Here is a 27,942-nt window from a genome sequence, read left to right as displayed (position 1 = left end):
TGTTGGTGCTGGGACTTGCTTGCAGCTCTTGCCAGTCTTCTTGACCCTATCAGCAGGAGGAGGGCTGAAGAGATTTGGTTCACACCACGGAGAACTCTGCAGGGAAGTTGACTGCCCTTCCGTGGACTGTATTGTGCATTCAGGGAGGTAATGTGAGGATGCTTGGTAAGGAAGGCTGCAGCTTGCATTGCTACCTACCAGAATCCAGAGTAGAGAATCCAGAGTTAAACATCGCCAAGAATCCTGTGAAACCCTCCCCAGGCACCTTTGTCTTTGAAAGCCAGAACTAGAGAGGCATCGTGGCACTGCACATTAAGCCACAGCCTAAGATGCCAGCATCCAGTCTGAGTATGAGCTCAAGACTTGGCTATTCAATCAGGCTTTTCCACTAATGCACCTGGGAAGGTAGCAGAAAATGGCCCAGAACTTGGACTCTGTACCCACGAGGGAGATCTGGATGGGCTCCTGGCTTTTGACTTGGGCTTCATCCTGCCTTATTACAGCTGTTATACCCATTTGAAGAATGACCCACCAGAAGATCTCTCTCTCTCTCTGCCTTTAAAGTAAAAGAAATATATATAAAAAAAGAACTAGAGATGTTTTTCATGAGAGAACAACCCTAGTGAGGCTGTGCTTAGCCACAGAACAGCAACACCGCAGCCCTAGAGCCCCAGAAAGTTGGTGCTTGTCCTGGTGGAGGCTGGGATAAACAGCTTTGAAAACATGTGGTGCCAACAGCCACAACAATACATGGTCTCGAGTTGCACAGACTTTGAATGTGTGTTCGTCTCATTGGGAGAGTGGGCACAAACTAACAGCCATGCTGCATCCCCTGGTCTGTGCTGATGGCCTGGCTGCACCGGTGTCAGCCTTGAGCAGAGGACCAGGGCACAGTTAGAGCTTGGGAGCCCAGTCAAGGTCTGGCCTCTAGAGGTGCTCCATAAATTTGTGGGTGAGTACACTCATACAGGGAGGGAAGAAATCATGGGAATAATGAGCCAGGGAAGTGAAAGCCAGAACTCTGTGGGTCACTTTTAAAGAGGACAGGGAGGGAAATCCAACCTTCTGTAAAACTGAAACCCAAACCTCTCTGGCCTGCCTTGCAATGCAGTGATAACTTCGTCTTGGATCAGATCCGTAAATGAGAAGACTGAGGAATCATGCCTCTCCAACTACTCTGGAATCAGGAGGTATTGTTAAAAACGCAGTTATAAAATCAACACTCAACATGGACGCAAGTTTGGTTAGGGTTAGGGTTAGGGTTAGCCTTGGGTAAAGCTGCCACATGCGGTGTCAGTGTTCCAAAAGGGGTCCTGGTTGCTCTGCCTCGGATCACCTGGGAAAGCAGTACATAGCTTGAATCTCTGCCATCTCTGAGCAAAGCTTCTGGCTCCTTGCTTCTGGCTGGCTCACCTTTGTCAGTTGTGGCCATCTAGGGAGTGTTCAAACGGGTGCGAGATCTCTGTGTCTCCTCCCTTCACTGTGTAACTCTGCTTTTCAAAATAAATGGATACATCTTGAAGGAAGAGAGAGAAACAGAGAGGAGGGAAAGAAAGAAGAATGTAAACCAGGAAGGAAGGAGGGAAAGGAGGAAGGATGAATACGGATGAGCTTGAGTAGTTGTATTCAGACCTAAGCCCCTGAGTGGGAGTTGATTGGGATGTGGGCTGAGGTGCGAATGCCAACTCTGGGTGTTCGAGCACGTGGGTTGCCTGCTTCTCATGCTGAGTTCTGGCCTCTGTTCTGCGAGGTCATCTGAGGACTCAGGTTCCTTCCCTCTTCTGAGCTGACATAATATTCGTGTGGAAGAAGCTGGCTCATTCCCCGTCAGTGCTGCCATCCAGCCACGGAAGGCAGAAAGAATTTCCTTATAAATGTCATCGTAAAACTTTCAGATTTTGTGTGGATCACTTCCACTCGCATTCCATTGATGAAGTTTTGACTCTTGGCCAGTGCTGCCTGCTAGCAAGCCTGGAAAATGATGACTTTGCTGCTGGGCCTGATCCTGGTCAAAACCTGGCATACTATCACTGACCCACGAGGGCCGTCGGCTGTCCCTGCACACTCACAGACCCTGTCACACTTGTTTTCCTTGCTGTTAGTAACCTGCAAGACCAACTCACCACTCGGAAGAAAATTCTATGCACTAATTTCCCTGACACACATCCAGGATGGGGTTTGGCACAGTAGCCTGATTGCTAAATCCTTACCTTGCATGTGCTGGGATCCCATATGGGCACCGGTTCATGTCCTGGCTGTTCCAGTTCCCATCCAACTCCCTGCCTGTGACCTGGGAGAGCAGTGAAGGATGGCCCAAGGTCTTAGGGTGCTGCACCTGTGTGGCAGAGCCAAGTGAGGTTCCTGGCTTCTGGCTTCGGATCGACTCAGCTCTGTCCCATTGCATCTACTTGTGGAGTGAATTAGTGGATGGAAGATTTTTCTCTGTATCTCCTTCTCTTTGCATATCTGACTTTCCAGTAAGAATAAATAAATCTTTAAAAAAAATCTAAAAAAACATATGCATCCATACTATGCAGGCAGAAAACTGCAGGAAAGAGGCCTCAGACCCACCTATAACTCCGTACCTTGGCCCAGGCCGACCCCTCCAGCTAGTGTGTCTTGTTTCAATCAGTCCTACTAACTGTTAGCTGTTAGGCTCATATCCTGGGGAAAATGGCAGGCCAAGGTCATCCAGCCAGAGGCTCTTTAATCTGTGGATAAACATGCTGGCCCACCTAAATAATTATTGAAGAGTCTTCAAATAGCAAGGTATGACATTTATGTGGAAACAGAATGTATGTGAGGAGGCTACGGTGGACATTTTCAAAAGCAAAGTGAAGCAGTATTCCTCAACCACAGAGGCCAGTCATGAGTGTGGCAAAAGCCCAAGGCTGAACAGTTGTACGTAGACATCCCTGAGATGTAATTTAAAGATGGTCTTTGTGCAAGGCTGTGATTCTGGAAGAGACCTTAGTGCGGGTCCACGCGATCCCCTCCCACACAGTCTCCCAGCTTTATTTGTTTCCTTTGTCGGGGGGCTTGACGGAAGTGCCTGTTTTAATTCTGATCGGTTGTGCACATCCAGTCATTGATGAGTGTGTACCCTGTGGCAGGAGGTGCAGCCAGGAACCACAGTCCTCAGAGTGTCCCTGCTGGTGGGGCTGAAGGTGGAGGACATCCTCTGTCCCCAGCAGAACCATGGTGAGGGTGTGTGTGCTTAAGGTGGCAGCTCTGAATCCTGGGGTCTAAAATAGTAGGGGATCTTGACCCATGCCCTTTGCTGATAGGAGCTGGGCGGGCAGGCCTCATGGGAGCCCGCTTGTCAAGGCCACCATGTGTGAACTTCTGCTGAACCTGGAGACATGTCACAGTGTACATGAGCACCCTGTCCCCCAGGGGCGAGGTGTTAATCCCCAAGGAAGATTTGTGTACTGCATCCAAGTACTGAGCTGTGAAATTGACATTATAAACTGTAATTCGGATGAGGGTTTGTGGGGTGGCTGCTGCTACCTGTCCTGTGAGCAGACCAGAGGTGTGTTCCCTTTCCCCTTTTTATTGCTTTTCTTAATGTCCTGAACCCACATGGCAGTATCTGAATAAATTACCTCCAAATGGGAACTTGTCACAGAGAGGCTGTGGCGAAGGGCTATGTGATCAGAAAGGCAAGCAATTCCACAGAAACCCATTGCTTACTGGGGCTGGTTGCAAGGGTGGCCTTCTCAGAGTTTCTCTCTTTCCATTGCTTTAGTTCCTTCTGCAGACAGAGCGGCCAGTTTCATGAAGGGCACTGATGATGAAAACCTATGGGGTGCCCAGAGGGGCCATTTCCAAATATTTTTCTGACAAGAATCACGCTCTGGCTGTTTCTACACCAACCCCATTTTTCATGGTTTATGCTCTTAAACAGGTTTGCTACCCCTTGGCTCTGCTGTGTCGGATCCTGTCTGGGCTTCAGGCCATACGCTTCCCTTTAGACTCCCCTGCACACCTGCAATTCATGTGGCTCCATTGATACCTCTGAATGCCACTCCCACCGGGCAGCAGGTGACACACCTGCCTTGGTCTCAGCTGCTCTAGGAACAGGACTCAGCGAGCATTCAGTCCCTGGGCTGCGTCTGTCCTGCTTTTCCTGGGGCACCCAGTCTGTTCCGCATCCTCCTCATGGGACCTGGCCCTCTCCCTTCTGCCTCAGTCTCCAGGAGGCCTGTCAGTTTATTGGGGTTACTGTGTTGGGACTTTGTTTTTTGAGTTTTCTCACTCCCTGTTCCAATCCAGGCCTGACTCAGGACTAACCCAGGTTCCTGGGAAGTAACAGCATACACAGATACGCTGGTGCTGGGGATGTCTGGTGAGAATGGTGCAGTCCTGCTCTAAGGAGTCTTAGTTGAGCAGGGGTTGATGTAGGAGGTGGTAATGGGAGAGGTCAACCAGGGTCCTGTGGGGTCAAGAGGGAGAGGGAAGGGCAGAAGAGGCAGCATGGAGCTTCAGCTCCAAGCCCCAGGCTCCAGCCTCTTATTTTCCTTGTAAGCAAGGATGCTGCTGATTGTAGCTGGATAGGCCTGCTTGGGAAACCTCAGCTGCCATCCAGAGGAGCTCAAATGGGAGTGGAGAGGCACAAAGAGCAGCAGCAGGGTAGTGGGTTTAATTCTGTATGGGAATACAGCATAGGTCAGCCTTTGGGACCTAGGTACCCACTATAGGCTGTTGGCACTGGTTTAGGCGGGAGAAGATGAAGGATGGGTAATGGCAGTGAGGTGTCTCTATGACGTCCCTGTGGAAGCCTTAGAAGTCCAGATGCCAGGATTTGAGAAAAAAAAAAGTTGTGGCTAAGGTAAAAGCTGGGGCCTGAGCTAACCAGTCTTTACTCAGCAACTGGGTGGGGTTCTCTGAGCCTGGATGAGGAATATAGCAGGTGGATCTCAGTGGTGAGCTTTGCTGGCATGCACAGATTGATTGTCACGGGCACAGAGGCAGATAGAGCTGGGTCCATAGCACATATAGAACAGCCAGAGAGGCACCTGTGGGCCACAGGTAGGGCATCAAGGACAGGGCCTGTGGCCAATCTGGAGAACCCCTGAGACACAGGGACCCCTGAAACTAGGGATTGCATACCTTCAAGACCCAGGAAGATGTTTGCTTGGCAACTGCTGTGAGTGGTGGCCCACCACCCAACCCTGGAATCAGGGTTGAGAATGTTGACACTTCCTCTCCCTGTCCTGGCCTCATTGGTTAAGACCTGGTTGCACTTACACAATATGGCTGCAAATGGAGCTTGCAGATGGCTTCTGAGCCAATGAATCTAGAGAAATTTGTGGTAGGAGGCCAGAGTTGGAGTCAGGGGACTCTTCTTTCTGAGGAAGCTTGGAGCTCATGTACAAAGAGCTTCAGAGAGCCAGTAGAGGGAGCAAAGCTGGGTGGCAGGGATCTGTCCTTTCTCACTTGATAGCAAGAGCCGCCAAACAGCCATGGAAAACTTGGCACTTGGAATCTGGCTTTTGAGCATTCCCTCTGGTCTCAGGACAGGTGCAGTCTTCTATGATCCATCCAGCCAAGGTCCACTGTCCAGTTGTCCACTGTCCAGTGAGGTCTTTTCTTGCTGTTCCCTTGGAATCTCTCCCCTTGACAACTCTCTAAGCATCCCCATGTGATCTGCAGGGAAAATACTCTCATTGGGGAAAAAAAAGATATTATGTTTAGCTTTTAAACCATTGGCAGACTGGGTTCACACAGAGCATGAAAGCGACTCTGTCTTCTGTCTCTCTACCTGTTAACACTCTGAGTGCAGTAATTCTCTGTTGCTGGGGACTGTGCTCTGTGTTGTAGGATGATGGCCAGCATCCCAAGCCTCTGTCATTCTGCGCTAGTAGCATCTCAGCTCCTGGTTGTGACAACCAACAAAATCTTAAGATCAAATTGTCCCTATCTTGTGAGACTGTGCACTAGGGGCTGCCTGGCTTTGCAGCAGTGATGGTAACCTGCCAGGCAATGGCCTTTCCCAACCATTTGTGAGTATAGCTCTTGGGTTGCCAATTGCCCTTTTACCTCCACTCACTATAGCTGGGGACCTGTTACAATCTATTGTGCTTAAACAACAAAGATATCCAGAAAGACCATTATTGGAAGAAAATAGATTTTTTTTTTCCTTTTGGACTCTGCAATGGAAACTTCTCTGGTACTGATATTTAATTGGTTAGTGGTAGCTGTTTGTCAGTTTGCCAGCCGCTCTGTGTTAACTGCTGTCACTCGACACTGTTGAAACGTAAATACAGAATGATTGAGTTGCCAGCACACTATTGAATCCTCTGCAAAGAGTTTGATGCACTATAGCTTTGGGCGTTTTGTGCCACTGTTGATTGATTCGAATACTAAAGAAATCCTTGGCCTGGGTAGAGGAGGCTTCTGGTAGGAAAATTGGTGGGTGTTGACCCAGGGACAATGGAGTAGCTTTCCTTTAGTTTTCCCCCTGGGAACCTCAGTTTGGTTAGCAGGTGTGGCCACTGTGAAAGCAGGGCAGACCCCTTGTAGCCAACTAGCCCGTGTGCAAAAGGCCAATTAAAGAGGCCCAGGAAGTGAGCACTGACATTGAACCAGGTTTTTGAGTTTTCTGGCAGCTTGTGTTATTGAAGAGCAGAGCATTACCAAGAACTCTGCCTGGGATTGAGTGTGTGCCTCTGGCATCCCAAGGTGGCAGATCACTTTGGCGTGGGCAGGCTAATCTTAGACAATGTAACCCCAATGGTTAAAAAAAAAACCCAACCAACCAAACAAAAAAACAAGGTCTTATTTTATGTCCTCAAAACTGTGGGTTTCCCTATAGCTCATCTGACCTCAGAAGTGCAGCAACTCCCTTGAATACAACGCTGCCCCTGGAGAAGGTGGAACCCCAGTGGAACTTCCTCTGAGAACTGAAAAATGAAATTTGTTTAATATTCCTCTTGTTCCACTACAGGTCAGAAGTGCAGAGAAATTCTCCACCTTCTTAGAATGTTTGAGGAAGACTTTAAGTGTAGCTTATTATTTATAGATAACAAATTCTTAATGGCCTTAGACATTAGAAGAGCCCTGGAAATGTGTGGTGGGATCCAAGAACAACCCTGATACCCTCTTAAAAGGAGGTTGTGTGTACAGAGCAGGAGGGGATCTCAGGGTGAAACAGGAGGATAAGAGGAGGTCTGTATCCTAGTCCCGGAGACTCCCGGAGGGCTCCCAAGTGCTTTTGCCACAGAAGCGATGGATACTTCATCGAGAATTGTCAGTATGGACATTGAGACCGTATCCCGGCTGAGAACTCTGAGGTCACTCATTTCCTACTGGATTTCCCACACAGGATGGTAGCAGCCCAAACCCTTTCATAGGGTCTGGTGACATCAGAACTACAGCCAGGAGCTCTGGATGGTACTCAGAGATAAAAGGGTTGTAAATTTCCTTTTGGACTCAAGCGAGGAGCTTTCTCTGGTCCTCGTCTAGTTTTAGCCTTGGCTCCCAGCCCTCTGTTATACCGACCATCAGGGTTGTTTGTGAGCCCCAAAATTAGTTCAGATAGACAGAGACTAATAAAGGTCAGCTAGTTGATAATCACGCAGCTTGTACCTCGCTGATCAGGCTTCCCATCTGGCTTTTCAGATAGAGAGAGACATAGCTATAGATATAGAAAGACTGGAACAGCCAGGGAAAAGACCAACTAGCCTATAATCACTCAGCCTGTACTTACTGGTCAGGCTCCCTATTTGCTTCCCCTGGATTTTAGTAGGTAGGATGTAGATTCTTCCTGACTCACTGGGTTGTTGGGGATTTCCCTGCTCACCTGCCTAAAACTTTTCTATTCTTCAGTTGTTAAAATGCAAAGTTCTGTAAAACCGTGCTTAATCACTATATACTGGAAAGTTTAAATTGTGGCTTAATTTTCTCCCCCCCAAAATTTTATCAGTTTATGACTGTTAGTGCTAAACAAGATGTAACAGTATAGAAACTTTGATGTTCAGATTGTATTCAGCTGTTATATATATGATGGATGTTAATGTTGATGCTTCCACTGTTCATGTGCCACTCTGATTTAGGTTAAACTCAAAAACATGTTAGCTTGGGAGAAAAGAAAAGGTTTATAGTTGCTGGTTGTGTATATACTGAAATTGAGATGTCAAGGAAGTAATTACAGGATGTGGTTAAGAACTTGCATTTTCTAACATATTGGTCACTCAATACTATGTTAATTAAATTCATGATGTTGTTAATTTCGATGTTTCTTCCTGTTGTTGAAGTTGTGTAGTGACATCTCATTGGAGGAGATGATATTCTACCAGCTCTACTTTCAGACCAAGGATGGTCTCCCAATGAAACTGTTGAATTTATCTGGACAGTAAGATGCTGGACTCTCTGCATGGTCCATGCCCGCAATGAAGGAATCATCACAGGATATGATCTGTACTATTATAACAATATGGAGGAATTCAGTATGGGGGAAGAACTTGGGGAGGGCCTGTGTCATAAAATGATATAAAATTTTAAAAAAGATTATAATGTTACAGGGAAAACAACAACAACAACAACAAAAGAAATTGTATTTCTAAAACAAACTGCTGTGCCCGGCAGAAATATGTGTGTGTGTGGTTTGGTTGAGGTGAAGGTGCAGAAATCTGTGATCAATAACAGAGGGCCTACCACTGGGCGCCATGTCCCTCAAGCAGGTTGTCCTTCATCTGTATGTGGGGCTCTAGTGTCCTAGTGTGTGGAGTGGGTGGTACCAAATGCTGTGCAGGTCTGTCTGCCTGACTTGAAAACCTTGAACATGTCCTGAGTCGCTGTGAGGGGCAGTAGATGAGGTCAAGAAAAGTTCTTTGGATAAAATTACTGGACACCTGGGAGATAGTTATAAACACTGAGAACCTGCCCCCAGTGGAAAGTGATTTAACCCAGAGCTGCAGATCAGAACATTCTGGAGTGCATGCCACCTGAGAGTAGATCTCACTTAATGCTGAAAGATGTGAAGGTTGGGCAGCTCACTGCTTTCAGTATGCCTCAGTTCCCTCATCCTTTGGCTGAGTGAGTGGGTCGTGTGTGACATGCCTGCCCTTTTCATTGGGGCCATGGAGTTTCCAGTCTGCTCCTTCAATGAAGACAGTGGACGCTGCTGAGTCTTCCCACTGCCCAGGAAGTTCCCCAGAAATTCAGAAGGATCACGCCAAGTAACCTTTGATTGTCTTCTTCTGCTTTCAGACGCTATCCCAGCTTACCTACGGCAAAGCCCTCTACAGCTATGAGGGGAAGGAACCTGGAGACCTCAAGTTCAACAAAGGGGACCTCATCATTCTACGGCACAAGGTGGACGAGCACTGGTACCATGGCGAGTTGCGTGGCGCGCAGGGCTTCCTCCCAGCCAGCTACATCCAGTGTGTTTGGCCCTCGTCACAGGCCCCACCCCAGGGCAAGGCACTTTACGATTTTGAGATGAAGGACAGAGATCAAGACAAAGACTGTCTGACCTTCACCAAGGTAAGGCAGGCCCTCTTGGCTGCCCTGCTGGCCGCTGGTCTCTGTGTCTCATGGCTTCAGCTCTTCCCAGCAAGAGCCTGCAGCCAGGCAGCAGCTTCCCGCTGTGTTTGAATCCAGGCCCTTCCATGGGGTACCTCCTCCTCCTGTACCTCCATCAATAGGTACACTGTTGCATCTCCTTCAAGGGTTTTGCTGGATGGTGTGAAGGCTGACATGTGAGCTTGAGATCCTGTGAGCCACCATGTCTCTTCCTGAGTGGATCACGGTTTTAAGCAGTAATTTAAGCAGTAGGAGGGAAGAAAGTGCTCCCCAGACTCCTGGAGCCCCTCAAGAGGTGCTAATATTGGGAAACTGCTACAGAGACCCTGATAGCAGGGGTTCAAGTCAGTTCCTGCCAGCCCTGTGCACCAGGGCAGCATTGGCAGGGTAGACCAGCATGGGCCATGTATGGGGAGCACGGGGACCCTTGGAAGGGGTCGGGCAGTGTTTTCCAGTGCAGTGGTCAGCAGAACTGAGTGGATGGCATGAGCCTTGTTTCCAGCTGCCCAGGCCTTCCCACTGATCAACTGCGCCAGGTACAGTCAATCTGTGCACAGTTTATCTTCACCACTCTCCAAGTGAACCCAGGGCGAGGGGGCGGCTGGAGCCTTGCCTTCTGAGTGTGGTAAGAAACTTGGAGCTGTTAGGTGATTTGCCAGGCAGTGCTCAGCAGCTCCCTCCTTCCTTCCGGTCTTCATCTGCAGTTTCTCTTCCTGCCCTTCTCCTTTCCCTCTCCCCGCTCCACAGTCGTAAATTTTGGCTTGAAACCCCAGCCTCAGAGCCCACGATGTCTCCCTTGTCCCCCCCTTCGGCTTTCTGTCTTCCAAACCAGGGCTTGCCTGTGTCACCACTTCCCTGGGTTCTACGGGAGGACCTGCTCCCCATCTCTGAGCAAATTGGCATGTCTTGTGTGCAGCTGCTATTTATGTCTTGTTCTATTGTTCTGTCTGACAGTGAATAATCTATTTTTCATTCAGAGATTCGACTCTCTTTTCGTGCCTTTCATCAAGGTGTTCTGATGTTAATTCCCATTGTCACCTACTGATTCAGCGACTCCCTCTCCTCCTCCCCTGTCTCTCACCACCTCCCATCCTCCACCTTGCCTCCGCAGCACTATTTTTCAGGCGGACAGAATCTTGCCCTTGTTTGTTTCTCTGCACAGTGAACACCGGGGCATCTACTTTGAGGAGGACACTCCAGGGCCTTCTCTTCTGTCTCATGCTCTTCCTGGCGACCAAGGGCAGAAATCTCTGAGGTCCTATCTGAGTTTTTTTTTTAAAGATTCATTTATTTTTATTGCAAAGTCAGATATACAGAGAGGAGAGACAGAAAAGGAAGATCTTCCGTCCAACGGCCAGCCGGCCTTGACTTCTTTCCCAGGCCACAAGCAGGGAGCTGGATGGGAAGAACCAGAGCCCATATGGGATCCCCGGGCGTTCAAGGCTAGGACTTTAGCCGCTAGGCCACGCCAGCAGGCCCAGTCCTATCTGGGTTTTGCTAACTGCCCTAGACTCCTTTATAGTCCTCCTGTTCTAGCCACTCAGCCAAGGTCCTCCTGCTGGGGTTCAGAGGAGTCTCCCGGGTGAAAGGATAACACAGAGCCCCAGGAGCCGCTGTGTGGGTCCAGCTTCTCTCTGCACAGCACACATCTGCCTTCCCTACCCCGGCCCAAGATGCTGAGTTCACTGGGATTTGGCCTGGGCCCTGCCACCCAGGTGAAGGCCAGAGCACGCTGGGTAAGGGAACAGAGCACCCTCCACACTGCTGTCCCATCCAGCTGTGTACTGTGCTGTGTCCGGGGACCCACAGACTCAGTGGTGCCTGGAGCCTCCCTCTTAGTGGAAGACAGGTGATGGGAAGATCGAGGGAAAGAAGTGTGCCAAAGACTGTTCCAGGGACTGCTGAGCTGTGTAGGGTCACCTCAGGTAGGTGAGGCGTGTACCTATTCAGTGATGGAATTTCACAGGACGCTTTTCCAGGATTCCTTGTGGGAAAGTAGCCCTCTGTCAGGCTTGACCTCATGCTGAAGTTGGCTGTGAGGCATGACTGTGTCTAAGAGGCAGCTTGGCCACACAGAACTCCCTGGAAAGTAGCCCTGGGGTTGAGATTGAGGGACTGAGTGGGTCTGGGCATATCCTGTTGTGGAACCAATTACTGTCCCCAGAGAAGGCCGAGTGGGAAACGTCCTATCACAGCCTATTTAATCAAAGACTTTCCTGTCTGGAATCTGATGGGTTCACATGAGGAATTGGGGACCCTGGGCATGAGCTCAGAGACAGCCTTGTGTGACCCCCCCACTCTGCATGCCTGCTGTCGCCTTTTGCCCTTACGGGCATGGCTGGGGGAAAGGGCCAGCCATCTACAGGCTGTCCTCTGTCTCCAGAGAAGACTTCAAAGGACAAGGGTGATTCCTCGTGGCTCACCCTGCAGGATGTTCTGCTTCTTGTTGCCCACAGTGGGTCCTTTCTCTTGTTCCTCCGTTGGGAATTAACATGGGTGCTTGGCCCACCACACGGGGACTTGTGCACACATTTGTACACATGCTCCCACACACCCATGCTCTCTCTCTTATACACACACACACACATACACACTGCACACACATACGCACTGAGTGGTCCTAACCTCTCCATGGATATTACAACTCAGATGACCAAAGTGATTCTTTTACTTCAGCCTCAATGGCTCTTATCAGCTGGGCTTTGCCCCCCCCACCCCCGAGAGTGTGCTTGCTCTTTGGATGTGTCCCTAGGAAGCACAGGGATCTCTTTGACTCACAAAGGATGTAATTTCACTGTAGTGGGACTGATGGCCTTCAAAAAGGCATGAGATTTTTGTAATTGCGATTGGTTTTGAACAGTCTTGCTAAAAAAAAAAAAAAAATGATTAATCTTATTCTAAAATCAGATTCCTTGTTTTATTTGAGAAGAAAATGAATAATCACTTTTGGTAAAGCTGCTTAAACAATGATGCTTTATAGTTCCTTAGTTGTTCCTGTCATGCGTAGACAAGAAGGCTAAGAGCAGGAAGAGCAGTGTCCCTGGCTTTGAGAAGCACTCCCAAACCTGCCATCCTGGGTCTGGCACAGTGCAGTGGCCTTGCTGCCAGGCCTCATGCCCGGCTGTGTGACATGATGTAGTCACACAGCCTTTGTGGTCCAGGAACAAGAGTCATCTTCAGCTGAGGACACTAAGACCCAGGCTGGGGTTCTGAGGATTATGCGGGATGGTCAGACACCAAGCTGAGGTTCAGCACAAAAGGAGGAGGGGGTGTGTAGGTTCCGTGGCGGCAGCTTCTTCTGTTTCATCTTACTCCCACATTTAGATAATTCCACATTTAGATAGTTGCCATCTAATCCAACCCAATTATGTAATTATAATGTACATTTACCTCGGGTTATGTGTAAGGTGTGAGACACAAACAAATTTCGTGTTTAGACACGAGTGCCTTCCCTGAGCTCTCATTGTGTGTATGCAACTGCTCCAAAATTCAGAATCCCAAGTCCTGCCGGTCTCAAGTCTTTCGAAAAAGGATGCCCTGTGTGTGCTGGTGCAAAGGTTTATTGGGTCCCTACTCTGTATCTTTCCATTTGTGAGGGTGGATGTGCTTGCTGGCTTTAATGGGCCTGGGTCCATTTTAAGAAGCTCTCTGTGAGACTCAGGATCCTAAAAGGCCATGAGAGTTTCCCATGTAGTGCCTGGGTGATTGTGGACTCACTGTTGCATGTACTTGTGGTAGGGACCAAAGAGTCTCCACATGGAGCCCAAATCCCCACCTTGTTTCCACATGGGGGAACCCTGGGCCATGATAGAACAGTCCTCATTCCACACCCATAGAGCCCACTTACAGTCCTCCAGGGTCAAACGGATGCTTTGAGTTGATAAAATCCCTTCTAAAGACACTGCTGACAGTGAGGCAGAGAGGGAGGGAGAATGGGAAGGGGAAATCCCTCAGCCCATGGACTGTATCATGAAAATAAAAAAAAAAAAGACACTGCCATACTGTGTCCTGAGCCAGCCATTCAGATGTTTGTTCTGCTCATGTCACCCTAAGACCCTTGCACATGGTCTTACTCAGCTCTTGGCTGCACTCTGAACTACCGTTTCCCACAAGTGTGACAATTCTCTCTTGTGAATTAATTCAGTCTTAATCCCAGACTATTAACTTCTGATCCAGGGGAACAGGCTTGAGTGGAGAAAAATCAAAGAGAGGCAGAATTTGAGCTCCAGAGTCAAGTAGACATGGATTCAATCAAATTCTGACATTTTTTTGCCCTTATAGTGTGGTGACTTGGAAACATTTACTTAGTCTTTGAGTCTCTGACTTAACTGTAAAATGGTGTAGGTATTAGAATTACATGAGCAAAGGCATTTGAAGAACTGAGCTCAAAATAGTCATTCCAGTAAATATTTGCTATCTGGCTGCTCCTTCCTTCCTGGTTCAGGAACAGTTGCGGTTCCATCAAATCATGCTTTTTAACTTTCATGTCAGCTAAGAATACTCACTGGAAATAAGCTCTTCCTAAGACACTTCCTGCACCTGCATGGACAGCTGAGGCTCCAGGACCAGTCGGCTCTGCTATTATTTTCCTGGTGGTTGAAGAATGCTCAGACTGGCCCAGGCAGAGAAGGCTCTGTTCCTTCTGCTGAGGTCATTGAGCAACCTCCTGGTCCCACTGCATTTCCCATCAGCATCTTTGCTGAGTGGATATAAAGAATGCTTTTGGGACTCAGGAGACTTGGAAACACACTAAGCTCTTTGCTGTCCCCGTGACCCAAGACAGAATAGTCCAGAAAAGCTGGGGATTCCTCCTTTCTGAGCATCCACTCGGGTCTGCTTACTCGGTCAGTCCCTTTCTGGGCTCCCTGCATCATGTATTCCTTCTCCCAGGCTGTAGTCTCCTCTGTGTTCCCACTGTGCCAACATGAAGGAGGAGCTTTCAAAGAAAGTGTTTGACTTGGAGAACAAGGGGAAAGGGGCACATGGGAGTGGACAAGATGGGCTGAATGCCCTTCCCAGCACCTTCCTTTGGTATCTTCGTAGGATTTGGTGAAACTGGACATGCAGTAGTTCTGTTGTGTTGGCAAAGCTGAGCATGTGTCTGTGCTTTGTTGGGAAACACTGTCAGAACCTACAAAAAGCTCTTTTGCTCCAGTTTCAGGCTCCCTTGTCCTGCCACAGCTCCCGGGTCACTGCACATCCCGAGCAGGGAGGCTGTCAACTGTAATGACCTTCAATCCCAGGTCAGCAGCCACCTCTACTCAGGAACAGCCAGTTGTGCCTTACTCTGTTAGGGTTGCTGGCACAATCAGCTCTCCCTGCCATGCCTTGCCTGACCCAGCAACCAGCTCCTTTTAGGACCTTATTTTACCCCTGTCCTGTGGGGCAAAATACTTCATGCTTAGCCATGCTCACTTCCTGGCAGAGTTGCCAGCTCCCAGGGACCTGTGCATCTTCTTTCCATTCCCTGGACACGTCCCTCCCAGTCTCATCTTCCTAAAATACTACTAGACACTGTCCCATGTGATGGGGCTTCCCATACCTTGTATGTCGGGATTCCACTGTTCTAAGATGACACTGTCTCTCTGAGGGCCAGCTGTTGTCCACCCACGGAGGGACAGTGGGTGACCCCTGGAAAGAACATCGAGCAGACACTAGCTATGAGACTGCGTGCCCTCCATGTGGCCTGGGCAAGGTCTTGAAGTTCTGAGTGTCTGTCCTTCCTTATCCAGTCTCCTTGGCCCATTGATACAGGTTCCAGTTTTGTGCCCCAGGGGTCATCGTAGTTCCAGGATAATGTGGTAAGGACTGGGTCTCATCCAGACACACAGGCAAGTCATAGAGTATCATGTGGGCAGTGCCACACAATGAGCAGGTATGACCACCGTGACCTCTCACCTTCTACCTGGGGTCTACTCTGGGTCCAAAGAGTTCCTCCTGAGGCTTCTGGAAATCAGCCTCCGCCTCATTCTGAGTGACTATGACTTCCACAAACCCTGGAGCTTACCCAGGTTCTCTGGAAGTTGGAACTCCGGAGGTCGCCATGGTGTGCAGGACCTGTGGCCGATGCAACGTTTGAGCTTTTCCCATCCTAAGTTTCCCTTCTTTCTGTGAGATGGAATTTTTCTGTGATCAGCTGCCTGGGATGTGGGCTGTCACATTGGAGCTGCAGGTTGGGAAATGGGGGGAGGTTGCAGGCATGGCTGTGGCCTGCAGGCCTAGGAGGTTGAGGTCAGTTCTGGTGGTTGAAGATGCAATGTTCATGTGGTTTCCTTGAGCAGGACTTGTGACCCCTGGGCTGTTCTGGGGCTTTCTGTGTGATGCTGTCACTCAGCTCGTTCAAGTGGTGGAAAAGTGAGGCACTGCGTATTAGATTGTCCAGAGCTGTGAAGGAGATCCTTAAAGCTGTCCGGGGTTGTGGAACTTAAACTTGTCACTCCTGTGACCTTCACCGAGCTGTGCCTTCCTGGAGGTGTCAGAGGCTCGGAGGCTCTGCCCGCTTCCTGCAGTGGCCCCAGTAGGAGCAGTGAGGTTGGCATGTACACCCCAACATAGGCCTTTACGTTTGCCACTCTCCTTTTCCCTGGGTGGAAATCAGAGTGGAGACAGGGGAGGAGGCAGGTGCAGGAATTTAAAATTCGGTTTATAGGGCCGTTGGACTGTGGGGCTGGCCACGCCACCGCAGTCAATCACAGCTCTGTTACCTGCTAAGCCTTGGGGAAAGGCTGTGCTGTTTTTTAATAATCAGTTTTATGATCACAGCCCACTCTTCCTGTCCTTGGGCCCCCTCCTGAGACACCTTTATGTGAAAGACAACCTTGGCCATATGGCGGTGCCATTTGGTGAATTTTCATAACTTGGAAATATCAGGGCATAGGGAAAACAACATATGGAAGTCTGTTAGCCCAAAGCGAGTAGTGAGTTCTTGACATGAAACCTGTAAATGAAATTGAGTTTTGCATGTGAAAGGAAAATGATGTCATGGAAACGAATTTCATTCATACACCCCTTGAATAGCTGCCTTACCGGCCTGCTCTGTCAGTGGTCTCTGCTTTGGTTTATTTGCTTGAGTCATCTCCATCAAGCATGGGTTGATAAAAGCTGCACTGTCCACATCCCGCCCAGAAATGCCCCGGCTGACATGTGAGCCAAAACAGACTTAGCCACAACGTTAGCACCACACCTCACTTGGGTGCCCTGTGGATCTGCAGCCCCTGCCAGGTGGAGCTGTACACATTCCACCTGGTCTTCAGTCCTCTGCACTCTGCTGGGGTTTCCCCATGCTTCCACTATGCGGACAGGTGGCCATCTGCCTTCAGGTGAACTGTCTTGGGAAGAACTAATTTTCTGCCCCAGCCTCAAGATCCTTCCTGGGACACTTAGAGGATGCTTATATGTTTTCGTGGCTCTGTAAGAATAGATTGGCTCTCCCCTGGAATATGTGCTGCACAGTGACTTTGAGTCTTCACTGCTCAACCTGCCCTATGTGGCTTGACATGGAGCCACAGCCCTCTAGTCCCTCTCATTTTCCAGGCTCAGGGGTCCCACTCCCTCCCTTGGCTTGTGGGGCTCCCGCCACCCCATGCTGTCCTATAGATTGGCTTCTCAATACACATCTCTTCCATGACACTTTATGACTGGATTCAGTGTTTCCGATGTCCTGTGACTTGCCTATGCTGGATGGGTCTTTGAAGAAAACTAAGTATAACATAAGATACCGGAGAGTTCACTGATCACAACCGTGCACCTGGATGATTTTCACTGAAGAATCTCTGTATTGTAACCTACCCAGTTAAGGAATGACGTGGCACAGCACTGGTCACCTCCCCTCATTCCTGCGTCAGCTGACACCAGAAATGAACATGTTCTTGAATTCCGATAAATCATGCATGACAGATTTTTGCGTCAAACTTTGTTTGCTCTCAAAATTGTATTCGAGAGCTTGTATCTGTGTTGTTTCAGGGTGCTATAGTTATTCCTTTTTTGGGCTGTGTGATGCTATCAGTGTTTTTTTTTAAACAATGTAGAATTCCTAGAGCAGTTTTTAGGATCACAGCAAAACTTAGATGGAGCATGGAGATCTCCATGTATACCCCCTACCCTCTGACATACAGTTTGCGTGTGATTGACATTCCTCACCAGAACGGTATATTTCTCAATAGTACTTATTATTAATACTTATTAATCGACACGTTGTTGTCAACATTGAGCCCATAATTTACCTTTTTAAAAGTTCACTCATAGGATTAGATATTTACTGGATTTGAACAAAGGTGTGATGTTAATTATTATATATAATAATTAATTATTATTTTTAATAATTAATTATTATATTAATTATTATAGCATCTAACAGTTTTTTTCACTACTCTAAGAATTCCCTGTTCTCTGCCTTCTGCTCACTCCTCCCACCCAGTCCTGACAACCACTGATTTTTTTTTTCACTGCCTTCATTGTTTTACTTTTTTCTAGAAAGTTGGGACAATGTAGTCTGCGGCTCTCTCATTGTCTCTCTCTCTCTTAGTTTTATTTTTGACGATGTTTACATAGTTGAGAAGGATGCATGCCTATGTGGACCACTCATCAGGGTGGGAAGGGTCAAGGATTAGGGGAAAGTGGATGGTACCATTTCCAAGTTTCTTTTTCTTCATGCATCTGGGGGTAGCGGGGAGAGAAAGGGAGCTGCACCTGGCATCCCATGCCAGGGTCCCCAGGAGCCAGCATGCTCCAAGGGTTCTGCTTAAGTGGTTTTGATAGTTTTGAAATGCTGTTGATTTCTTTGCTACAAGGATGAGGAAATCCTTCCAGGGCCTATTGGCTGATGTAGTCCACCCTAGAGTTTCTCAATTTGCCCAGATATTTGCTTTCAACACTTGGCTGGGGTAGTTGACCAATCTGTTCCACTCTCCATCCTCTTCTGTTGTACTAGATGTCCTTGGCCGACCCCAATGGACTGTCATATCCTCCATGTTCACATGGACATGCCGTCCACTGCTCCATCTTAGCCACTGAGGAGGCCTGGTTCTGACACATGCACTCCGCAGTCAGACCACACAATTCCTGCGGTTCTCCCTATGGTTGGAGTTCTGAGCCCAGCAGTTCCATTTGGGAGATCCCCAAAGAATTCTCATCTGAGGTGACTCCAGGCTTGTCTCTTGTGTGTGCTACCCAGTGGGTAGTCCAGCTCAGTCTGCAACCCACATCAGCCTACACACACACTGGTAGTTGCAGTTGTTGGGTCATTTCTGTCTCTAGCTCCATTTCTCACACAAGCCAATGGATGCCGTGGCCCCGCCCAACCCTGCCCACCACACACCCCAAAGCACACCCTTGGGAATTGCAGCCCAGTCAGAGCAAACCCAAATAACCCCTACCAGGTCTGCCCCCAGCTCTGGTTCTTGTGCATGCCAATAAGTATAGAAGACTGGTCCAGTCTGTCCCACATCCAGTTTTGCTTTTGCACACACCAATGGAAACTGTAGCCTGGCTCAGCCCAACCAACCCCACTACCCAGCCCAAACTTATGCTTACAAGTACAAGTCCAGCCAGGTCCACCCCCAGCCCTGGTTCAAATGCTCACTGGGGAGAGCTGCAGCCCAGCAGAGAGGTACCCACAGTTTCCCTAGTAGGCCCACTCCCAGTCCTGGACCTTGCACTTTCCAGGTGGTTCTGCAGTCTAGCTTGACAGGACTTGCCCCCAGTCCCAGCACTAGCCAGCTGATGCTGCAGCAAAGCCAGACCAGCCTGCACTTGCTGTGACTCATATATGTACCAGTCTGACTTTTCCCCTAAACCTGTTCACATGGTTTTTGTAGCCCAGCCTAGCCTGATTTGCTCCCAATCCCAGCAGGAGTGTGGCCCAGCAGGGGACCCCTTCCTGCCCCCTACTGCCCCCCCTCCCAACCCCCAGTCTTACATGTGGTAAAATCTGTGGCTCAGTCTGGCCTGGCCCATCTCACCTCAGCATTTACTAGCAGGTGTTTTAGCCTGGCCTAGCTCAGTGTGCCCACATTCATACTGGTGGGTACTGAAGCCTAGGTCACCCTAGAGGGCCGCTGATCCTGACCCTAATATAAACTGGCTGGTGTTATGCTCCAGCCAGCCCACATTGCACCCTTGCCCTGGTTCTCAGATCTGCCAGCAGATTTTATGAACTGGCCCAGCCTGGCCTGTTCCCAGAAATGAGTAATACACATACCAGCAGACACTGTAACCTGGCCTGGTCTGAGCTGCTCCCAGCCTTGGTTCTCGCGCTCACCTGCAGGCACTTTGTCCTGACAGAGGATTTTCCCCAAGCTCCTTTATCAGGTAATCTCCCCCTGGCAGATCTCATGCACACCGGTGGGTCTTTGCCCCAGTGTAACTTGGCCCACTTCCTGTCCTTACAGGAACAGTGACCCTGCTCAAATGGCTCACACCCATTGCAGTCCTTACTGTCGGGTGCTGTAACCAGCCACACCTGATCCACGTGCAGACCTAGCTCTCGTCCTATACACACCCTGCCTGTCACGAGCACCAGTTGCTGTCTAGCCCAGTCTGGCACACTCCAGACCCAATCTACACCCATGTCAAGAAACACTGCAGTCATGTCCAGATCAGTGCACCACCCCCAGCCAACTCACACTCACCAGTAGGAACCATAACTCAGCTAAGCCATCCCCTGGCTTGGTCTTTACTGTTGGATGTTGCATCCCATCCCGACCTGGCTGGCACCCAGTCCCAACTCTCCCTAGTAGGTGCTGCAGCCTAGCCCTGCATACTCGACCCTCATCCTGGTAGGTGTGATAGCCTATCTCAGCATGTCCTGTACTCCAGCCTGGCTCCTGTACATACCAGTGTGCTAAGATTTGAATAAGCCCTGTCTGGTCCACTCCCTCACAAGAACCTATCCACACACTTGCTGACAGGTGGAGCTGCCTTGACTGGCCTAACCAAAACCAAAGCTTGAATCATATACTCACCAGCAGGAGCAATGACCCACCAGGCGAATTTCCCAAGTTCCCCCATCAGGCCCACTCCCAGACGCAAATCTCAAATGTGGCAGTGGTTGCTAGACCCTTACCCGACATAGTCTGCCCTCTCTGTCTCAGCCTTTGCATAAACTGGTGAATGTTGTGGCACGGCCCACCCCCATACCCCATTCTTTGGTGTACCTGTGGGTGCTGCAGCCTGAACCAGCCTGGCCTGTTCCCAACCCCAGGACCCATGAGTGTCAGAGGGTTCTGTGGTCATACCTAGCTCAGCCTATCACTACCCCCAACTCTTGAATAAACCAGTGGACATTGCAGTTCCACAGGAATGAACCCCACATTCCCCCCACAGAATTTGCCCTCAGACTTGGTTCTCTCACATGCTGGTCATTGTCCCTGCCCAGCCTAACATTACCCATCCCCTGTTATGATAGTCACTGGCAGGTACTGTGATCTAACCCTGCCAGGTAGGCCCCCAGCCCTAACTTCAGTGTGTGCTGGTGGGTGGTGGTCAGTGGTGGTCAATACTAAGTAGCCTAGCTCAGGTCTCCCTTGTAGACAGATGCATTTTGGTCTCAGTTCCCTCTGTACCTACAAGTACGGTGACCTTGTTGATGGAAGTCCCTCAGGAGTAATTCCTCACCTGTACCACACTGCCTCAGCAGTCCTCATTCCCACACATTGCCTTACCCTTTTCCGGAGCAATCCACAGTCCCTGCACTTGGGAGCACATGGGTTCCTCAGACCAGTCTTCCAAAGTTCAGTCTTCCAGTTGGGTGGTATTCTGGCTTGGAGTTCTGCCCGCCCACTAGGGTCCCAAGCTTCTGGCATATGCGCTGGTCTGGGACCCTACTTCTCCATCTATGCAAGATCCAAGCACATTGAAAGTTCCTCAAGGCTGGTCTTCCATCACACCATGCCAGCATGCTAAGCCATGGACTCCCCTCCCATCTTCCCACCCTGTCTGGGACCAAGCATATGGGGAAATCTCCAGAGTCACTCTGCCTGCCTGGGCACTAGCCCACAGATCCCCCACTCCCCTATTCCCCAAGCTCTCTGCAAGCCTGTATCCCCAGGTCCTCATGAGCCCGCCCATGCTAGCGCAAGCAATCTGTGGCTTTTTTAGGTTGGTTTCTTCCACTTAGTATTCAAGTATTGTCATAACCTGGCAGTTATGTACTGTGGTTAGCCTATCCACGTACTAGAGGACATTGCGACTGCTTCCAAGCTTTGGTAATTACAAATAAATCTGCTCTACAATCCATGTGCAGGTTTTGGAGTAAACAAAGCTTTTCAAATCCTTTGGGTAAGTATCCAGGAATGCGGTTGTAGCATTGTTCTAAGAAGCTGCTGAATTAGTTTCTAAATAGGCTAACCATTTTGCATTCCTACCAACCACAATGGAAGTTCCTAATGACCTATATTTGCACCAGCGCTTGCTGTTGGCAGTGTTCCAGTTCTCAGCCAGCCAGATGAGCATGTAATAGTGTCTTCTTGTTGTTTTAATTTGCATTTCCCTGATGACATATGATGTGGAACGTATTTCATACTTATTTGCCATCTGCCTATCTTCTTTGCTAAGGTTCCTGTTAATTGGCACATTTTAAAATCAATTTACTCAGTGTTGAATTTTCAGAGTCGGTTGTCCATTTTGCACAACACTCCATCATAGTGGTCTTTGGCAAATAATTTCTTTCACTCTCTGGCTTATCTTCCCATGCTCCTGTAACTTGCAAAGGTTGTTAATCTCCAGTTTATCAGTTCTTACTTTTATGGTCTTGTATACAAGACCAAGGTCATCTATATTTTCTCATGCCATATCATCAAGAAAGTTTATAGGTTGTATTTTCTATTCATACTTGTAATCCACTTTGAATTTTTGTAAACTTTATAAAGTCTGTGAATAGATTCGTTTTTGTGCACCTGAGCATCCAGTTTTTCAGCACCATTTGTTGAAATTTTTATCTTTGTTTCACAGAATTGCTTTTACTCCATTGTCAAAGCTGAGTTGACTGCTTGCATGTGACTTTCCAGATATTCTGCTCGATTCTACTGATTCATTGATTGTTCTGCCAATATCACACTGTCTTCCTTTATGTAGCTTTACAATGAGCCTTGAAGTGGCTGATCAGTCTTTGTTGTTATCGTCCAATATTGTGTTGATTATTCTGAGTCTTATGCCTCTCCAAATAAACTGTAGGAGCTTTGGTTCCTATCCACATGATAACTTGCTTGCAATTGGTTTGGTTTGCATTGAACCAGACTGGAAATCACCGACATAGTGAATATGAGCTTAAAATGTCTGTTTACTTTAGTTCTTTGATTTCTTTCATCAGGGTCTTATAATTTTCCCTGTATAGTTCTTGCACTTATTTTGTTATATTTCCACCCAGGTAGTTCATTTGGGGGAGCATTGATGTAAATGAACATGTTTTAACTTCAAATTCCATTTGTTCATTGCTGGTACATAAGAAAGTAACCAACTTTTGCATAGTAACCTTTTGTCCAGCAACCTTACTAGAATCACGTATTGGTTCCAGAAGTTCTTTAGTCTGTCCTTTCAGGTTTCGTCCGTAGACAATCATGCCATCTTCAAATAGGCTTTATTTCTTCTTTCTCAGTCCGTACATTGTCCTCTTCTTCTTGTCCTAGTACATATTTATGATTTCCAGTGTGATGTTGAAAAGCAGTGGTGAGAAACAATATCCTTTCCTTGTTCTTGATCTTAACATGAAAGTTTCAAGTTTATTATCAGTAAGGATGATGTTTGCTTTAGGGTTCTTGTTGATATTCTTTTTCAGATTGAGCAAGTTCTCTGTAGCGTACTGGGGAGCTTTTTCATTAGTAAGTATTGGATTTTCTTAAATGCTTTTTCTGTATGGATTAATATGAGCATATGATTTAAATCCATAAAAGTTCATTCATATTTTTTGAGGATTTTTCATCTGTATAGGTTTACAATTTTATTATGGTATCTTCGCCTGGTTTGGGCAGTGGGATACTTCTGGCCTCAGAATGAGTTCAGAGCATCGCTGTGGTTCTGGAGCAGAGGTGTTAGGAACGTGGTCTAATAGATGTGCCTACTCAGCTTGCGCTCTTCTTCGACACTTGTGCCCAAAAATTGTTCCATTTCATCTGGCTTTTCAGATTTGGATGCATAGACTTGTCCATGGTATGTCATAATTAGCATTCTTAGAAGAAAATTCTTCTAAGAATTATGTTAAAGATTTAAAAAAAAAAAACCTTGATTGACGCAAAGTAACTATATATATATATATCTCCGGGATCCCATGTGGCATTTCAATACATGTACGCAATGTTTAGTGACCAGATCTGCATTAGTGTCCAGCCCAGCATTTCTACCATCTCAGACATGTATCATTCAAATCTTCTCTGCTTGCTATTTTGAAATATTCAATTCATGATTATCCTTTACAAAAAATATTGATTGACAGAGGCCCAGAACAATGGCTCAGTTGGCTTATCCTCTGCCTCCAAGGACCGGGATCCAATATGGGTGCTGGTTTGTGTCCCAGCTGTTCCACTTCCCATCAAGTTCCCTGCTTGTGGCCTAGGAAAGCAATGGAAGTTGACCCTAATCTTTGGGACCCTGTGCCTACGTGGGAGGCCTAGGAGAGCTCCTGACTCCTGGCTTCAGATTGGCTCAGTTTTGGCCATTGTGGTCCTTTGGATGGAGGATCTTTCTCTTTGTCTCTCCTTCTCTCTGGAAGTCTGCCCTTCCAAGCAAAATAAATTTTAAAAAAAGATTGGTTGGTTGTTTTGAAGTGCAGAGTGAAAGAGAGAGGAAGAGACACAGGGTTCTTCCATCTGCCTCACTATCTCCATCCCCAGTGGCTGCCAGAGCAAACTTTGTTACTGTTTTTTAGTAAATAACATGGTCTGAGAACAAATATTATATGACTTCTGTTCTTTTAAAATAAAGTGGCGTGAATATCATCTACTGTAGGTGGATCAGATAGTCTCCCAGGCATCTGGCAGGTGGACCAATGCATAGAACAGTGACCTCTGTCTCTCTCTTTTCAAATAAACTGAAAAAAATTATTTTCATGACTGCGTTGTTTTTCTTTTTCCGGAATATCAGTTGCATCTCTTCTGGATTCCTTTTAATGGTTATCCTTAGGCAATACACGTTTACAACCAATCCAAGGCTATTTTCAAATAATGCTATACTTCTTCACAGTAGTGGAAATAAATTATCATAACAAAATCACCCTCTCATCTTTGCGTGATTGTTGCCGTTACTTTCCATTGTGTGTGTGTGTATACCTACATACATGAAGGACCAGAGGGATACATACAAATACATTGGACAGATCACAGACAAGAATGCATAATCAATTACATTGTCTCTGTTATTTTGAATGAATGCTAGGATTAAAGAATAAGAAAATAAATTTTGGTTTTTGTCATGGCCTTCTCTGATGCACTTCCTTTCTCATGCAGATCTGCCTTTCTGAGCGGCATTGCTTTCTTTCTCTCTAAAGAACTTGTTCCACGTTCCTTGCCTGTGGCCCTCCTGGCAATATTCCTCCATTCCTGCTTCTCTGTGAGTCTTCATTTCCCCCAACAGGGCCTCTGGGTTGGTGGGGTTTGCTTTCAGTCCTTCCTTTTGAACCCCTGTGTCTTCTCATTTGCTTATTCTGAGAAGTAAAATGAAATTCTCATTTTCGCTTTTTTAGAAGTAGACTGGTAATTTCTTTTTCTTCTTTTAGGATTTTAGCTTTCAGTTTCTGTATTTTTAAAATAAAATGCATAGATGCAATTTTCTGGCATTCACTCAGCTTGCTATCCTCTGAACTTTCAGGATCTGTTACACAGTATCTGACACTAATTTGGAGAAATCCCCAGTTGTAATTATTTCAAGTACTTTCATTTTTTTTTTTTTTCCCTTCTGGCAACTCCACTACATGTACAGTTATCCCACAGTCTCTGTATTCTGTCCTGGGTGTTTTTTCTCCTTTGGTTTTCTGGTTTTTTGGGGTTTTTTTTTCCCTCTGTGTCTTTGATTCTTAGTTTTGGGGTTTCTTTTGAGATATCCTCAAGCTTGAAGCTTTTTTTGCTCACCCATGCGGAGTCTCCTAATGAGCCTATCAAAGGCATTCTTTATTTCTGCTACAGTGCTTTTGATCTCTAGCATTTCTTCTTGATTCCTTCTTAGAATTTCCATCTCTCCGCTGACATGGCGTGTCTGTTCTTGCATGCTGTCTGCTTTATTCATGAAAGCCCTTAGCATAGTCGCATAATGGGTTTAAATTCCCTGTCCGTTAACTCTAACATCAGTTGCCATGTCTGAATCCATTTCCTTTTTTTCTTCCAACTGTGTTTTGTGACTTTTAATATGTGAAAGTTTTTCTTAATAAGATGCGATGTTCTGTGTTAAAAGAACAGACATAAATACAGCTTTAATAATGGTGGTGGTCAAGTGTGGGTAGGCATGGTGGGTGATTATAGGACCATAGGTTCTATAAGCAGATCTTAAGTTTCTTAGTGCCCCACCTCCTTACTGGAGCCAGGAATGCTAGAGGTGGTAGAGTTGGACATTCCATTCCCCAGGTCAGTGCCTGCAATGGCTGGAAGCAAAGTCTGGAGCTGGGAATCAATCCAGGCCCCCATGTGGGTGGCTGGGCCTCAGCGCGATAGGCCATCACGCTTCATTAGCGATGGATGGTTCTACATTGGCAGGAAGTTGAATCAGGAACTGGAGCCAAGAATTGAACCCAAATAGTCTGATACAGGACATGGGCATCTAAACTGGAGTCTTAACTGCCAAATTTCCCCCAACCCCAACACAGACAAGTCTTCACTGCCAAACAACTCCCCCCCGACCCCAACACAGACAACACCATCAGCACCGATTTTCTTAAATACTGTAAGGTTAACTGAAAATATAGAGTGTCCTTCAGAAGCACAAAAAAACCTTAGGCCTCTTTGCTGTCTTCCTCATATTCACTTTCTGGTTTATAAGACAATTGTGTTATGAAACGAATTAGTGTTTATGATAGAATATTTGGATATAGAAAAGAGCACAGACAATGAAAACAAAGGTGCCCAATTTCTTCTCTCTCTGCTGGAATAATTTCCTTTTATTCTGGCACTTGCATTTTCAGACTTTTCCTAGATGTTTTTATACCTGTTTTGTGCTTTTAACATCGAAAAGTAGGATAGTGTTGGTGAAGCCAATGATGAAAGATCTACTTAATGAATACTTTTGCCATTGAAAAATAACTCATAAATCTACAAGGTGGGTTGTGGTGCATTCATTCAGTAGAATCATTTGAATGTAACAGTTGAAGAGACGAAAATATACCTAACCCATGGCACTGGCCCAACAAGGAAACGCTGGATGGCCTGCCTCAATGTGTATGCTCACTCCAAATGAGTCTACACCTACACCCTGCATACTGGCTGCCTTTGTGGGATGGATATAACATTTGTCCTTGCTAGTTTGGCAGGCGAAGTGGAGAAAAAGTGAAATCTTTTTGCTTAAAATTGTGCATCTCTAATTAGCAATAAAGTGTGGAAGTTTTAAGTGTGCTAGATGTCAATTTGCTTCTGTTTTCCGCGAGTGCCCTGAGTTTTGCCCTGTCTACTATTCTTTTTGGGTATTTGTCTCTTTTTCTGCCACTGTTCTTTTTTTTTTAAATATTTATTTATTTTTATTGGAAAAGTAGAAACACCGAGAGAAGGAGATACAGAGAGAAAGATCCTTTGTCTGCTGGATCACTGAGCCAATCTGAAGCAAGGAGCCAGGAGCTTCTTTCAGGTCTCCCATGCATGTGTGCAGGGTCCCCAGGCCTTGGGTGACCCTTGACTGCCCTCCCAGGCCACAAGCAGGGAGCTGGGTGGGAGCTGGAGCAGCCGGGACAGAAACCGTTGCCCACATAGGATCCGAGCACATGCAAGGAGAGGACTCTAGTCACTAGGATACTGCACTGGGCCCACCACTGTTCTTTTTTGTATAGTGCAGCTATTGGATCCTTGTCTCTATAGCGCTTACAAGTACTTTGCCACTTTGGTTTTTGTTTCTGCCAGCGTAACGCAGAGGAATTCGTTTTTCTGTAGCCAATGTTTTTTAAAAAGGTTATTTGTTTGAAACGCAGAGAAATGGAGAGAAGAAGAGATTACGAAGAGCAACAGGATAGAAAGATCGCTCTTCCATCCGTTGGCCAACTCCCTAAATAGCTGCAACAACCAGAGCTGGTCAGGTTAAACTCAGTAGCTTGAGACTCCATCCTGGTCTCAGTATGGGTGGCAGGAGCCCAGGTATTTGAGCCATCTTCCACTGTCTTCCCAGGAGCATTAGCAGGAAGCTGGATCAGAAGCTACAGAGCTGTGTTCCAGAGTGGGGTCCTGGCATCGCAAGTCATGGTGTAACCCACTCTGCTGCAACACCAGCCCTGGGGGCAATTCTTCATGGTCATCC

General features: G+C 47.3%; 1 protein-coding gene across 1 annotated transcript in view; it reads left to right on the top strand.

Moving 5' to 3' along the window:
• The window catches only part of SH3RF3 (SH3 domain containing ring finger 3), a 309,589-nt gene that overhangs the window by 185,392 nt on the left and 96,255 nt on the right, over positions 1 to 27,942 (top strand). The window contains exon 2 of the mRNA XM_058655460.1: positions 9,214 to 9,489. Within this exon, the coding sequence (XP_058511443.1) occupies positions 9,214 to 9,489 (276 nt within the window). The remainder of the gene's footprint in view (positions 1 to 9,213; positions 9,490 to 27,942) is intronic.

Source organism: Ochotona princeps, chromosome 26, assembly GCF_030435755.1.
Source record: "Ochotona princeps isolate mOchPri1 chromosome 26, mOchPri1.hap1, whole genome shotgun sequence".
NCBI classification, from domain to species: Eukaryota; Metazoa; Chordata; class Mammalia; order Lagomorpha; family Ochotonidae; genus Ochotona; species Ochotona princeps.
Note: the sequence above shows the minus strand (reverse complement) of the source record. Positions and strands in the feature narration are given on the sequence as shown.